Consider the following 13,239-nt stretch of genomic DNA (forward strand, 5'->3'; position numbering starts at 1 on the left):
CAGGCCAAATTCAAAGAGCTGTTACATGGAGTATGTGCTACCCAAGTAGGAATCTTCCCCCTTCTGCCAAAATGTCAGCTGCCTCCAAATACTTCCCCCAGTTATCCTAACAGGCATCCTTTCACTCACTTTAACTTGGTTGGTGAAGCAAGAAAACCTCTCCTTGGGAATACAGCAAAAACTTTTTGCAGATGTAACAGCTGTGCATTGCAATGATTAAAATCCAACCTCCTGGTAACTTCAGGCAGAGATATGGAAAACAAAGCTACTTTAAGCACCAAAAGGCAAGGCCAGTTCATGTCTCCTGTCACTCATATTACAGAAGGCAACTAATCCCAGCACCTCCCCACTATTCCTAGAGCATGGCCAGGAATACATCCCAATTTTTGCACCAGCTCTTGAGAATTGAGAGGTGCAGGCCACAGGTAAAGGTGGAGCTGAGGCAAAGGGTTAGTTCCTCCCTCAGAGCAGGAGGGAGGAAATGAAGAATGGATGGCTTTTGTTTCATTTGGGAAGTGGTGGGGAGTGGTTTCCTAACCCAACAGCCCCATGAACTGCTCTCAGCAGGGATTTATCTGCTGGCCTTGCTGCAGTCCAGCAGGCTGCTTCTTTTAATGGCAGAAATGGCTTTTAAGAGGTTGGCAAAAGGAGCTCTAATTGGGCTTGAGGATTTAAGCATTGCAGAGAGGAAAATAAATACCCCTTCTGTGGAAAACTTACAGTGTTTCAAATAACTTGATTTAGAAAATTAAGAAGAAATTTCAACATGAGGTCTAATTCTCCATGTAGGCAGACTTGTATGCCATGCTTCAAACATAGTATTTTTAGTTTAATATAAGTAGGAATGTGTACATGCATGGGTACAACATAGCTACATCGCTAATTTTATCCACATAAAGGGAAAAAAGCTTCTCAATTCCCTTTCTCATGCCTCAGAAAGCTCCTAAAAATGTGCTTGTACTCAATGTTCCTGTAAAATCCCCAACAACATGCTGAGAAAATACTATCCCCAAATGCTAATTCTTGCAAAAGATGTTTGCATGAGAACAGGGGACATAAAATGGTTCAGCAACCAGCACAGCCTAGTTTTATTTGAAATGCCTTCTTTGCTAATGGAGGAATAAACTGTATTTCTCAGATAATTACCCTTTTAGCTGTGGTGGAACTAGATGGTCTTTAAGGTCCCTTCCAACCCAAGCCATTCTGTGATTCTCAAAGCTGCTAAAACTTTCTTTGGACTTTAAAATCTTCCAAAGTCTGCGTGGATCCATTATATCCCAAAATAGCTCAGGAAGGAAATCAAGAGACTGGTGGCATATTGGAAATCAGCCATTTCCTACCAGTGAGTGTAGTTTGTTAGGGCACTGCTGGGTTATCCTGCTGTACAAAAATAAGTCTTTTATCTTGGCAGTTTGGGTTGAACTTGCTAGTTGACTCCAGAAGTCCTTCCATGCTCCCACATGCTGACTGGAATTACTCCCTTGTATTAGCAGTCTGGTGTTTCAGTAATGAGCTGCTCTGATGTCCAATATTGGGGCCTGGGGATGGGCTGAGATGTCCATGTACTTCCCTGGTGTAGGAAGATGCTGAGAATATTAAGTAAGGAGGTCTCAGGTGTGGAGAATTTCCCTATAGAAAAGTCAAGGCCACAGAGTCATGGAATCTTGGGACTTAGTTCATTTAGTTCCTCACCTTTCTAGTCCACTTTATATAATTAAAAGGCCTGACTATTTCCATGAAATTGTTAAAAGGAAAGTTTTCTACCGGGGAAGTAAACTTGTCCCAAACCAATACCTGTGTCCCCACTGCCAAAACTTACTGTGGTTTCTATTTTTCTACAACAAAGCTGGCATTTTTTAAGGCAATGTTATATGGTGCAATTAGATATTAAATATAGCTTGCAAGGTCCTTATTTTAGGTGAGGTTTTCCCTGGTGAACAGCGGTGGAAAAGGCAAGGAGCTCTGACTCTGGAATAACTGCTTCCCAGGCTGCAGAGCCACCCTTTGTGAGAATGCAGTCACACGGCAGCACTTTGTATCTCCTGACAAAAACAGATTCTAATCGTTCATTTCCATGTAAAAAGGCCCGTGCTAAGGGCCTCTTGAGCTCCCGTGTCCCATTTCTGCCTGTGAAAATCCCCTTTTATGAACCGATCCCCGAAAGCAATCAGTACCTCCAGCTCCGAGGAAATCAGGGAAGTGCCAAGGAGGATCAGGGCTGTACATGATCAGGCACTTGGGTTTGCAGCAGGACTGACATGCTCTGGCTCCGTGGTGATGAGCTCATGTTATTGAATTTGGGATGACTTTGAAATGCCAAGCTGAAGTCACGTTCCTGTTTCTCCTCTATTTTATGGACTTTTCCTGAACTAGTCTGCAACACAGCTATGCTTTAATTCCAATCCTCCTTCAAAAATAACTCCTATTATGCCAGCTTGGAGATGGTATCAATGACTAGGATTTTACTGACAATAAAATATACCAATATTTATCAAACACCAGCCACTGATTGATGTTTATATGACACTGATCACAAGATCCTTTCCCCCACCCTACAAGGCTCTGATTCCTGCTATTGCATCATATCTAAAATATCTCTTTTTGTTTTTATCAGTGTTGTGAGGCACGGAGGAGAACATGGTATTTGATTAGGTTTCTTGGAAATCTGGACTCTGGTCTCAGCTTGTCTAAGGCTTCTTGTAAGATCGTGGTCTCTTAGGGGAGTGATAATGCTCATTTTGAGCAACTTCCTTTCTGTGTCACTGACTTGGATGGTAACAAACAGTCCCAACCTCTCAAAATGTGTACAGGCAAAACAAGGCCACACTCCTGCTTGAATTCCTGGTGTATTACAAGTTTATAAATCACTTAACATCTTCTTGGCACTGTAAAAGCAAATGACATCTATTATTCCTGGTTTTTCTGCTGAAAAAATAAATTTGCTTACCAAATTAATCTGAATGTAGATGTCAGTTAAAGTACATCTGCTTGCAGATAGTCTGTGAAATAGTGGGAACACTGATAAGGGAATATTAATTCAAATGATCACATGCCAGGTATTCCCTATGACTGCTGCAAATCCCACTGTGTGTAGAGAAGTCAAGGTATCTTTTTATTTCAATCTATGATGTTCACTCTTAGCTTTGTGCTTGTAGTTCTGTAGCTGCTGGCTGCTCTGGAGCATGAGCTTTCTTTACAATAATTGCTCTTCCTTCTTTCCAACTGTGTCACGACCTTTTATATATTTACAAGGCCGCTGGGAAAACGAGTGTTGAAACCTAAATTCATCATCAGCTGTTTCATCGAAACCCTTGCATAATCCCATAAAAAGACAATTGCAAGATAAATTGCTCTTTGCTTTCCAAGGGCCTGTTTGAACTCTCACCACAGCTATGGAATGCCTATAACCAAAGTGTGATTGGGCCCTCTCACTTTGACCCATTAGTCCCATTCATCTCCCTTTTCCTAAAATGAGAGGACTTTTGGGTGTTGTGGAGATTGAAGTCTGATAGGGAAGGGGAGTAAGGAATACTCTGGAATAGCCAAACATTGGCTGTTTCTCCCTCTCCTCCTCCTGCTGGCTGTTTTGCTGATAAATACCAACGTGTAGCCCGTGGTGGTCTCATAAAAGCCATTTTTCCTCCTCTGTTTAGCCTCCTACCTTTCTCTGACAATGTCTTTTTGCTTCTAGCAATGTCTTCTGGTGGGGAGGTTGGTAAATGTTGTTTCTGATTGCTCAGCAGGCACCCTGTTAGAGCAGATTGCCTCCCAGACAGCCAAGTGCTTTACCCTTGAGTGCTTTCCTTGCCTCAGAGTGCCAGGACCATCAGTGGAGCCGTTTGTAGCTCTCCCCTAAATCCCAAATCCCAGGCTGCTCTTAGTTCCTGGAGAATGCTGCTCTGTTGTTTTGGGGTTTTTTTCAAGAGAATGATGTTGGGAAATGCTTATTATAATCATTGATTAAGCAGCATAAGAGTTTGGATAGGCCAGAATAGCTTTGAGCTTCTGTGGTTCAGCTTGAGCTTTGTGAGCATGGAGGACATTTGTTCTTAGATTGACTTCAGAAGTTGTGCTGAGGCAGCTCATGGATTGTAGGAGACTAACAGGCTCTTCCTTCCATTATCCATGTTATTTTTTCAGATGAGCAACATTAAGAAGAGAATTAAATTCAAACAAGCTTCTCTGAAATGTAACAGTTCTGTTTGGTTTTCTTTTTTCCCATTAAGAGTTAACAAATCATTCCAAGAGGTATTGTGGCTCAAAGATTTACATCACAGCAAAATTGCTCCAAGTTTTAGAAACATATTTTAGAGCAACTAGGTAAATGGTGTTCTATTGCTTTGTGACTAATGTTTTGTCAGCTGTGGAACTTCACCCTTTACAAGTGCAACTTCTGTAAAATAGGATGGTAATGAAAGTCTGGTGATTCAGGGTTGTGTATTACAAGAATATTTCTGAAAGCAGCATAGAGAAAAATGTTAGCGGGTTATCACAAGCCAGAAAATCTCCAGAGATGCTTCAAGGTTAGGTACATCATCAAAATCTTTTTGGCTGAACTTGTGAGGATTATCAGAAGACAAAACAGCACTTGGGAAATCTAAAAAAAAAAATAAATTGAAAGCATTTCAAAATTTCAAATTTCCAGTGCAAGAAATTGAACACAAATGTTCTCCTCTTTAGCATTTGAAAGAGTTATAAACCTCTTTCTATAAAGGTTGAATGGAAATGAAGTAACACCTGCTGGGTGCTCTGGTGATGCCCAGAATGCAGGGCAGGCACATTCTGGGCTGCCATCCTTGAGGAGTGAAATGGGCACGAGTCTTCTAGAGGGACCTGAAGGATTCATTTGAGTTCAAGGAAAGAGGGTTGGGCCAGATCTGGGAACAGAACTCATTTTTTCAGACTCACATCCTTTCTAAAGACAATCCATCCTGCTGCCAGCTTTAATATATTTTTTTTTTAAACTGTACCAAATCTGTAAGCTAGACCTAAATTAATCAGCTGCCATGGGACATGACTCCACCACGGTGATGGGAAATGCAGCTGAGGGCTCCTTCCCTTGTTCCTGAAAGGAAAATATTGTTCTGTCATAGCAATACATGCAATAGCTTTGTGGGAATTATGGAGGGGAATCCAGAGAGAGTGTACACTGACTCTCACTGTGCTTCCAAAAGATACCAGGAGATCTCTAATGTTCAGAAAAGCATAAGCCAGCAGTGTCCTCTTTGCATGAAGCACAAAGGTCCCATTCATGTGGCACCTACCTTGTTCAGAGCACAGAATTTCTGGGGATTTCCAAGGCAATTTCTGCTTTGCACCCCATTTAATGCTCTTGACTTTCAGTTCAGCTCACAGCTCAGCTGGGATGTAAACTGAAGCAGGTGAGGGAGTCTGCTTTCCAGTTGCTTCTAATGTGCCTATATGGGGTTCTGGGACAGAAGCTGAGAGCTAGAAGAAAATAAAAAGGGCAAAGATGCAGCTATTACACTGGCATAAACAACTGCACAGCTTTGAAGTCAGTGGACCTTTGGTGGTTTACACCAGCTGTGATTTAACAAACCTGGTAGGCCATGAAATCTTTCATAATTAACTTGGACATTGTTAAACGTGTCGGGTGTTTTATGGAGCGGTTTTAACAGTCTGCAAAAAAGTGTATTATGCTATAAACTCAACAGGGAAGCAAGAACAGGTTACAGTACATAAAAAGGGCGAGTTAACACTTTCTAGGGAATGCAGCAACTGACTTTTTGACTTGTAATTTTAAATGTTGCAAGTATTGCAGTCATTTAGTGTTCTGCTGGTAATAGTTTTTTTTAATAACCTGGAGGTTAAGTAGGTGGGGAGTGTTGGGGCTCAGTTTCAGCTGCTGGTTCTACACATGAAATGCTCCTGTGAAAAGCAAGTGCTCAGAGCTCTGCTGGTTGCCCCAGTACTGAATTAATCCTTCCATGACGAGTGAAGACTCAGGGTGGAGGTCTCAGGTGCCAGTGGGTGAGGAATTCTGTTCCCCAGTATCTCCTATCCAAGCCATTCTTCCTCACATAGGGTGTTGTATGGAGAACTGTGGGATGTTCCCTGTGGCACAGATCCCTAGATGCAGCTGTGTATCAGGACAATCCATCTGGAATAAAATATGGCCCCAGTGAGTTGTAGCAGTGACCCAGCCACTTCATATCCACACAGACACTCTTTGTGTAGTGGTTTCCAACATCGTGCATTCATCTGTATTCCCCCAGTTCTTGAAGGCATTTGTGATTCTAATGATTTCAACAGGAAATGGACTTTTGTATGAGATTTTCCCCTCCCCTTCCAGTTTCTCTTCGTGCAGCAGCAGCTGCTGTTGCCAGGCTGTCTTTGTTGCTATGGTGGTGGTTTGTGTGCCAGAATTTTTATATTCACTCTTGAAGAGTCACCTGATGGAGTGGCTGTGCCACATAACTTATCAGTCTCCCTCATAAAGATAAAGGCTGTATCTGACTGCTGTTCTGTACATATGACATCTAGTAAATGGATCAGATCAAACATAAACAGATTCCAGTGGCCACTGGCCGAGAGTTTGAGGTATTAACAGCTGAATTCTTTTAGTAAATGAGTGACTTTGAGTTTGGTAGCTTTCATTTCTTTACACAACAGTCACAAAGCAGCTTTGCTACACCTTGTGCCACTTGCCTCACTGGTAAGGTTTGAGTTGTCCTGTCTGGGTGACGTGAAAGGAGCTTTTTATCAGGAGGACTGAGCTTTGATCAGAAAGACCGGGTCAAATTTTCTATATTTCCTTGCTGGAGAATTGTTCCGTAGAACTTAATGATCCTGCTCCCACTGATAATTAAAGTATCGTTTGACCCAATTTAAAATGCAATTAGGATGATAAACTCAGCTCCACCAGAAATATATCTTTAACCCCAACTCCTGCAAACACTTGCCACTTATGTTTAATTCTTGGTATGTTCAGTCCACCGCTTGCAGTGAAGCATTTTCTAGGCTGAGGCCCTGCTCCTTTTGAAAATCTAGATTTACACCAATAAAATCAGGATAGCAAGTGACATGGAGAAAATTGATATGTATTTTTCTGAAATCAACTTTAAAATACTAAAATGAATTTTTAATGCATTTCTTGTATCACCTCATGATACAATCTTGCAGCGTAGCTTTTGCTGTGTCTTCATTTGACCTGACTTTGATCAATGCTGTCTGTTATTTAAATCAGTTACTGCTCCTTTGCCCTATTTGTTTACACACATTTTCAGATGTGTATCTAAAACATTCTGTGTACTCAGTCCCCTGGAAATGAAATACTGGTACCTAAGGCCATTACATAAAAAATAGTGCTTTATGGATATATTGCATCCAAATAACTCGTATTACTTACACGAGGCAATCATTTTGCTGTGCAGGCTGAGATTTTTTTTTTTGAACCTGCAGCAATGAAAACATCCAGAAATAGTTCCTGCGGCAACATAAGGCCAGCAGGTGCCACATCTGAAATGTACAATTTGGAATAACTATCTGAATTAGCCCATTGAGATTTTTTTTTTTCTAACAGCAGGTCTTTGTTTCACTGTTGGAGCTGAAAGGGGCTGAGTCAAGAAGTAGAAAATGTACATAATATGTTAGATGTTTGCTGAGGCTTATGGCACACTTGGAGGAAGGTGCCTGCTTCTTTTTTTTGCCAGACTTGGTCCAATCATCTGATGATAAGACCTTTGTACTTTCTGGGTGTAACAATCCTGCTGAGTGTAGCTGGTTTCCAGGTCACCAATCCCAGGCTTCGTGGAAAAGGAAGCTCAGATTTAGACACACGCTGAATTTTTGTGTTTGCAATACATACTATGTACCAAGAAATGTGCTCCTAGCTGGAGCAGATGCTAGTGAAGCACTAGCAAGAACACAGAAGCCAACTAGCTGGGTTGAAATTCAAATTCCCACTGATTTCAGCACAGGCTGAATCATAAGCACTTTGCAGAGCTGTTGTTTAAAAGGCACAGTCATAGTGCCATTTCCTATTGTGCTGCTGCTTCCTTTTGATGCAAAATCCATTAGATATCTGCCATATAAAAGGCATGTTTCTCTTCAGCCAGATGCCATCAGATGAGAATACTCAAGGCTGAAAAGCCTCCAAATTGCTGCAGACAATCCTTCCTTTCTGTCATGCCAGACACTGCTACCAGAGCCTGTCCTGATCTATAGGCCCAGCTCTTCGGTGTTCAGATCAGTGACTGCCAGGATTCATCAGGAATCCTGAGGGGATCATCAAAAACTGAGACTGTTTTTCCCTAACAAAGGTTGTAAATGAGGCCAGGCCAAGTGAAAGTGGATTATGGACCTGTTGAGAACTGCCACAGAGTTGGCACCACCCATGGCACCTTTACGTCTTCCCAAGGTCTGATTTCGGTGGACTGCTGCGAATGCAAGTGCTGAAGGGATCATGGATAAGCACTGTAGCATCTGTGCTCTTTGCTTTTGTCTTCTGAGCATTTTAATATTTTTTTGTTATTCTTTTGTACACTATATGCTGAGATGAGAAGCCAGTTGTGAAAATGATCCTGAAAATCTCTCTCCTTCACCCCGTCACTGAGCAACTCCAAAATCAGTGTGGCCAAACTCAGAATTTGTTATTGTTCCTTTAAGTCGTGGCAAATGAATGGAAGTGAAAGCACAGCACCACAGAGCTGGCTTTCCTCCTGATTGATGCAACACCCACATTTACACAAGGTTAATAAGAATAAAAAAAAGAGATCAAGTGGGTTAACTGGCCTTGGAATGTGGATGCTGCAGATTCATCTCCCACTGAAGGCAAGGAGAAGCTTTTCATTGAGGGGGAGAATTTGCAAGAGGCACAGAGGAAAAGCTTTAACAACTCTGTTAAAGAGCAGATCAGGAGACAAATATGTCAGTTTTGTAGCTTTTTCATTAAAAAAACCCAAGCAAACATCTTCCAATTTAGATTGTATATATTTTTACCTAGAGCTGTTTTGAAATACCATTCCTCCAAACTAAACAACTTTTTTCTTCAAAGACCTTCTTTCTACATGGTTGACTTTGTCTGTAGGATAAGCTTGGCCTGCTGCCCTGAAATCCTAAGGGTCAATTGGAAACCTTGACAGAGAAATTAGAAATCTCCTGTGCTGTGTCATCTGATGCTTTATCACTGCTGTGACTGCACAGGGCCACAACCAGAGAGAAGGTCATTGGTGGAGCACATCTGACTTTGTTCTTCAAAAACCTTTCTTTTAAACTTCTGGATTTAGGATTTTTCTGGGCAAGAGGATGTTTTGCCATCTTTATGCCTTTTGAACTGAGTATTCCTAAAACTGAATTAAAGTCATGTGCCTTTGTTCTGAGGAAGCCCCTTCATCCTATGAAAGCAAAAAGCTTTGGTGAAGCAGTTTCTGTGTATTTAAAGCAGAGAGCCTTTTTGGGAGTTGTTTGTGCTGCTCTCTTTAAGAGTCTTGGCATCACTGTGCAGGCCCAGCGCTGCCCTTCTGCTCTGCTTTTGCTGTAACTATTCCCTCAAAGCTAAAACTAAACTAAAACGCGAGAAGTTCCACCTCAACCTGAGGAAGAACTTCTTCATGTTGAGAGTGGCAGAGCACTGGAACAGCTGCCCACGGTGGGTGTGGAATCTCCCTCTCTGGAGATGTTCCAAACCCACCTGAGCAAGTTCCTGTGTCACTTGCTGCAGGTGACCCTGCCTGGGTAGAGAGGTTGGACTGGATGATCTCCAGAGGTCCCTTCCAGCCCGAACTACTCTAGGATTCTGTGATTCTGTGACGTTGCACTCGGTCCCCCTGCACTCACCCTTTTTGCATCCACGTCTCTCAGCAGGACAGGACACACGGCCGCTCACCCTCGCTCCCTTCTCGGGCCTTTCGCGGGGGTGCCGCAGCCCCGCGGCGGGGGGATATGGATCTGGCATTCCCAGCGCCTCCCTGCCGTCCTTCTGCCCTCCTGGGAGAGCCGGGAGCGCTGCCCGGGCCCGACCCCGCTGGGGGTCAGGCGGTCTGTGCGCCCCGGTGGTACCGGGAGGTGGCGCCGCGGTGCCGCCGGCGCTGCCCTGGGCGCGGGGGAACCTCGGGGGCCGAGCCTGGCGGGGCGGGAGGAGGAGGAGGAGGAGCGGCAGGGAGGGAGGGAGCGGAGCGGGCAGCGCGGCGGCTCCGTGCCCTGCGTGCGTGCGCGTGTGTGCGAGGAGCGGGCGGGCGGGCGGTATAGCCAGGATATATAGAGGATGTGCCGCCGCATGGCTCGCCCCGGCCGCCGCCGCCGCGCCAGCTCCTTGGGCGAGCGCCAGTGAAGCGTCGTCTCGCCCTCGCCGGCCGGGCAGCGCCTCCCTGCCCGCTCCGGGCGCTCCCTGCCGGCCTCGCTCCCGGGTTTCCGGCGTCCCTCCCGAAGCGGCCGCGCCGCGGGCGAGCGGCGCGTCCATGCGGGGCCGATGGCCGGGGCTCAGCCTGGGGTGCACGCCCTGCAGCTCAAACCCGTCTGCGTCTCCGACACCCTCAAGAAAGGCGTCAAATTCGTCAAATGGGACGATGTGAGTACCACCCCCCCTCCCTTACCCCGCTTCCCCCGGCAGGGGCACGGCTGTAATCCATCCGTAACGGGGCTCCGGGTGCACGTGTTGCGGCCCCCCGGCCCTGCCCGCTGCGGGAGGGCAGGTGCGGGACCCCGGGGACGGGCGATGGGTGTCCCCGTCCGGGACCGGCGGCCGAAGGCCGGGCAAACTTTCTCCGAAGGCTCCCCGGTCTGCTTTCGCTTGCCCGGTGCGAGCCGTGTTGTGCTGCCTCCTTTAGCGAGCGCCTGCCTCTCCCGCCTCCCGTGTTTCAGTGTGCATGTTGCCACCTCTGTCCTCGTAACATAGTTGTTTCAACCTGTTCTTTCATCTCCCGTCTCCTTCTCCCAGCTCCTCTTCTTTCTGGCTCCTGTCCTCGTCTCTCTCTGGTGGGATTGTCAAGCCCTTGGATGCATTCTCCCAGGGCTCACAGCTTTGGTACCTTCGTTCATCTTCCTCTCTCCTTTCTTGCCTCAAAATCATCTGCTTTACCTTTACCACTTGCTGCTTCCCAAGCCTTTACACTTGCATTGCCTCACATAGGGAAGGAGTGTGGTTTCCACTTCACCTTCGGTAGCACAGCTGTTCAGCAGCTGGAATTTCCTTCTTCGTGTGCCGACTGTGTCCGGGACAGTTTCAGAGAAAGGGAACTTTTCTTTATTTAGTTTTCCGTTCCCCAAAGCCCGTTGTGTCCTCTGCTAGCCTTGCTCCTGCCGTACAGCATCGGGGGTTCGTGTCTCAGCTGTGCACGGAGGAGCAGGTGCCCCAAAAGGTCTGTCTGGAGACACAGGGGCAACGAGAGACTCGAGCTGTGGTAGAGAAATGGTTGGGAAGGAAGGCAGGCAGTCTGAACATCAGAATTGTTGAGGATGACTCGTTTTGAGTGCTCTTATATTTTTGCTGGGACTTTGGGTGTGCTAAAAACATCCACAGCAACAACTGGAGGAGCAACAGAGAGGGAGAAGGAGCAGTTCATGTGTAACCAGTGTTCTTGTTACATATTGCTATTTTGCCACTGCTTTCCAGCAATGGCAAATGTGTAAGCCTGACCCCTATAAACCTGTCATAAAACGCTCTCAAGGAGAGAGAGAGAGAGAACATAAGAAGCCGAACTTGCTGTGTGAAATTTTATTTACAGTAATAAGCAAACACAGCTTTAATAGGCTCGGCAAACTGACCTTGTCCACGGTAGTAAACATTGGCTTGATACAGGTTATTTATGTTCAGGAACTAAGCCTGAATGACTTGCCTGGGAAAATGTTTTCTTGCGGTTGACATTTTCCTTAGGATAGGAAAAGGCAGCGCAACCTCAGCCTTGTCACTGCAGTTATTGTTTTATTTTTGGGAAGCTACCAAGAAACTTCCACAGGTCTATGCAGAGGTCAAGTGATTGAAATCTCCAGACTGACAGTCCAAGCTATCAGGCAGCAGTTTAAATTACTAGTTTAAGTGCTGTTTCTATGTATTGTACCCATAGAATCAGGAGGAGAAGAGGTATTCTCCATACACAGTGGATGTTCAGTGACTAACCTGTCTGCTATGGACTAATAGCAGAAAAAAGATTAAAAACTGTAAACCTAAAGGCTACGGTAATAAAATATAGCTAAACTCTAGCAAAAGATGTGCATTTCAGGCTTTTGCTGGCAATCTTGTGAAAGTTGATGCGTATTTAGCTACACTCTTATGAAGAATTCTGGCATTAACTCGTGTTTGTCTGTGCACTGTGTGTGTATCTGCACATTTCTTGCCCCTCAGCCTCCCTGTCTTGCCCACAGTGTTTCTTCTCAGCAGTGGAAGCCCCACAAAGTCCAAGATTTCAAGGAAAGTGTGTCTCTTTGCTATGCTGGCCGTAAAAAAGATCTTCACACAAATTCATGTTAGATGACTTTGCAAAGTATTTGCTATTGAGCAGCCAGTAACCAACTTCAGAGCCTTTGTTTTCCAGGAAATTTTTCTGCTTGAGGGTTTTAAAAAATGATTATTAATGTGACCCTCTGTGGTGTGTCATGTAAACAGGCACGCACAACCTCCCCAGTGAAACAATGGGCTCTAACGAGGAATAGTAAACTGCAGCACGGAACAGTAAAACAGGATTGACCATAACGAGTATTTGGGCTCTGCTGTGCTCCCAGGGTTGCTCAGAAAAGCCAGGCTCACGTGCTGATGTTTGTTATGCACCGTTTTCCTTTCACTGGGGGAGTGAGAGCAGGAGTTGAGCTCTTCCATGTGCACTGGGGCAACATTTGTTCCTCTCTGAAGCATGTCCTTGTCGTTCCCTTCCCTGCTGCTTTGGGTTGCAGTTTAAAGATGGTCCTTGTCGTTCCCTTCCCTGCTGCTTTGGGTTGCAGTTTAAAGATGGTCCTATTGACTTGCCTTTGTGTTTCGTGAAGCCAAAGTGTTGTTTGTGAATTCTTATGACTTGCACCAACTTTCAGCCCAAAGGAAAATTTTTCCAGCTGAGTTCTAAACCACTGGAAAGCAGCGGCCTTTTTAAATGGGAATGCTGGGAGGATTTAAAGCAGAGCATGAGAGGCGTGTAAGGAATTTCATGGTGTCTGAAGCAATGGTTGTTAAAGAATGTACTTGCCAGCTTTGAGAAGGATGCTGTGCTGTGCAGAACAGGGACAAAAGCTGGAGTGACAGAGAGTTTAAAACCAGCCCCCACATTGGTATCCCACCCTGAGCCTCTGTGC

The 13,239-nt window shown here is 45.1% G+C and overlaps 1 protein-coding gene and 1 long non-coding RNA gene across 4 annotated transcripts in view; one reads left to right on the forward strand and one right to left on the reverse strand.

Annotated features, from left to right (window-relative positions):
- Positions 1-1,235: 1,235 nt before the first annotated feature.
- Positions 1,236-10,132, reverse strand: LOC135410765 (uncharacterized). Its single transcript, XR_010428867.1, has 3 exons — positions 9,799-10,132; positions 5,265-6,121; positions 1,236-4,597 (listed from the first exon to the last, which is right to left on the reverse strand). It is a non-coding gene; the product is annotated as an uncharacterized LOC135410765 (long non-coding RNA).
- A 140-nt stretch (positions 10,133-10,272) lies between these two features.
- Positions 10,273-13,239, forward strand: part of PLCB1 (phospholipase C beta 1) — a 334,660-nt gene continuing 331,693 nt past the window's right edge. For all 3 annotated transcript variants that reach the window (XM_064647501.1, XM_064647499.1, XM_064647502.1), the window contains exon 1: positions 10,273-10,528. In XM_064647501.1, coding sequence (XP_064503571.1) covers positions 10,430-10,528 — 99 coding nt within the window. In that variant the 5' untranslated portion in view covers positions 10,273-10,429. The remainder of the gene's footprint in view (positions 10,529-13,239) is intronic.

Source organism: Pseudopipra pipra, chromosome 3, assembly GCF_036250125.1.
Source record: "Pseudopipra pipra isolate bDixPip1 chromosome 3, bDixPip1.hap1, whole genome shotgun sequence".
Classification (NCBI taxonomy): Eukaryota; Metazoa; Chordata; class Aves; order Passeriformes; family Pipridae; genus Pseudopipra; species Pseudopipra pipra.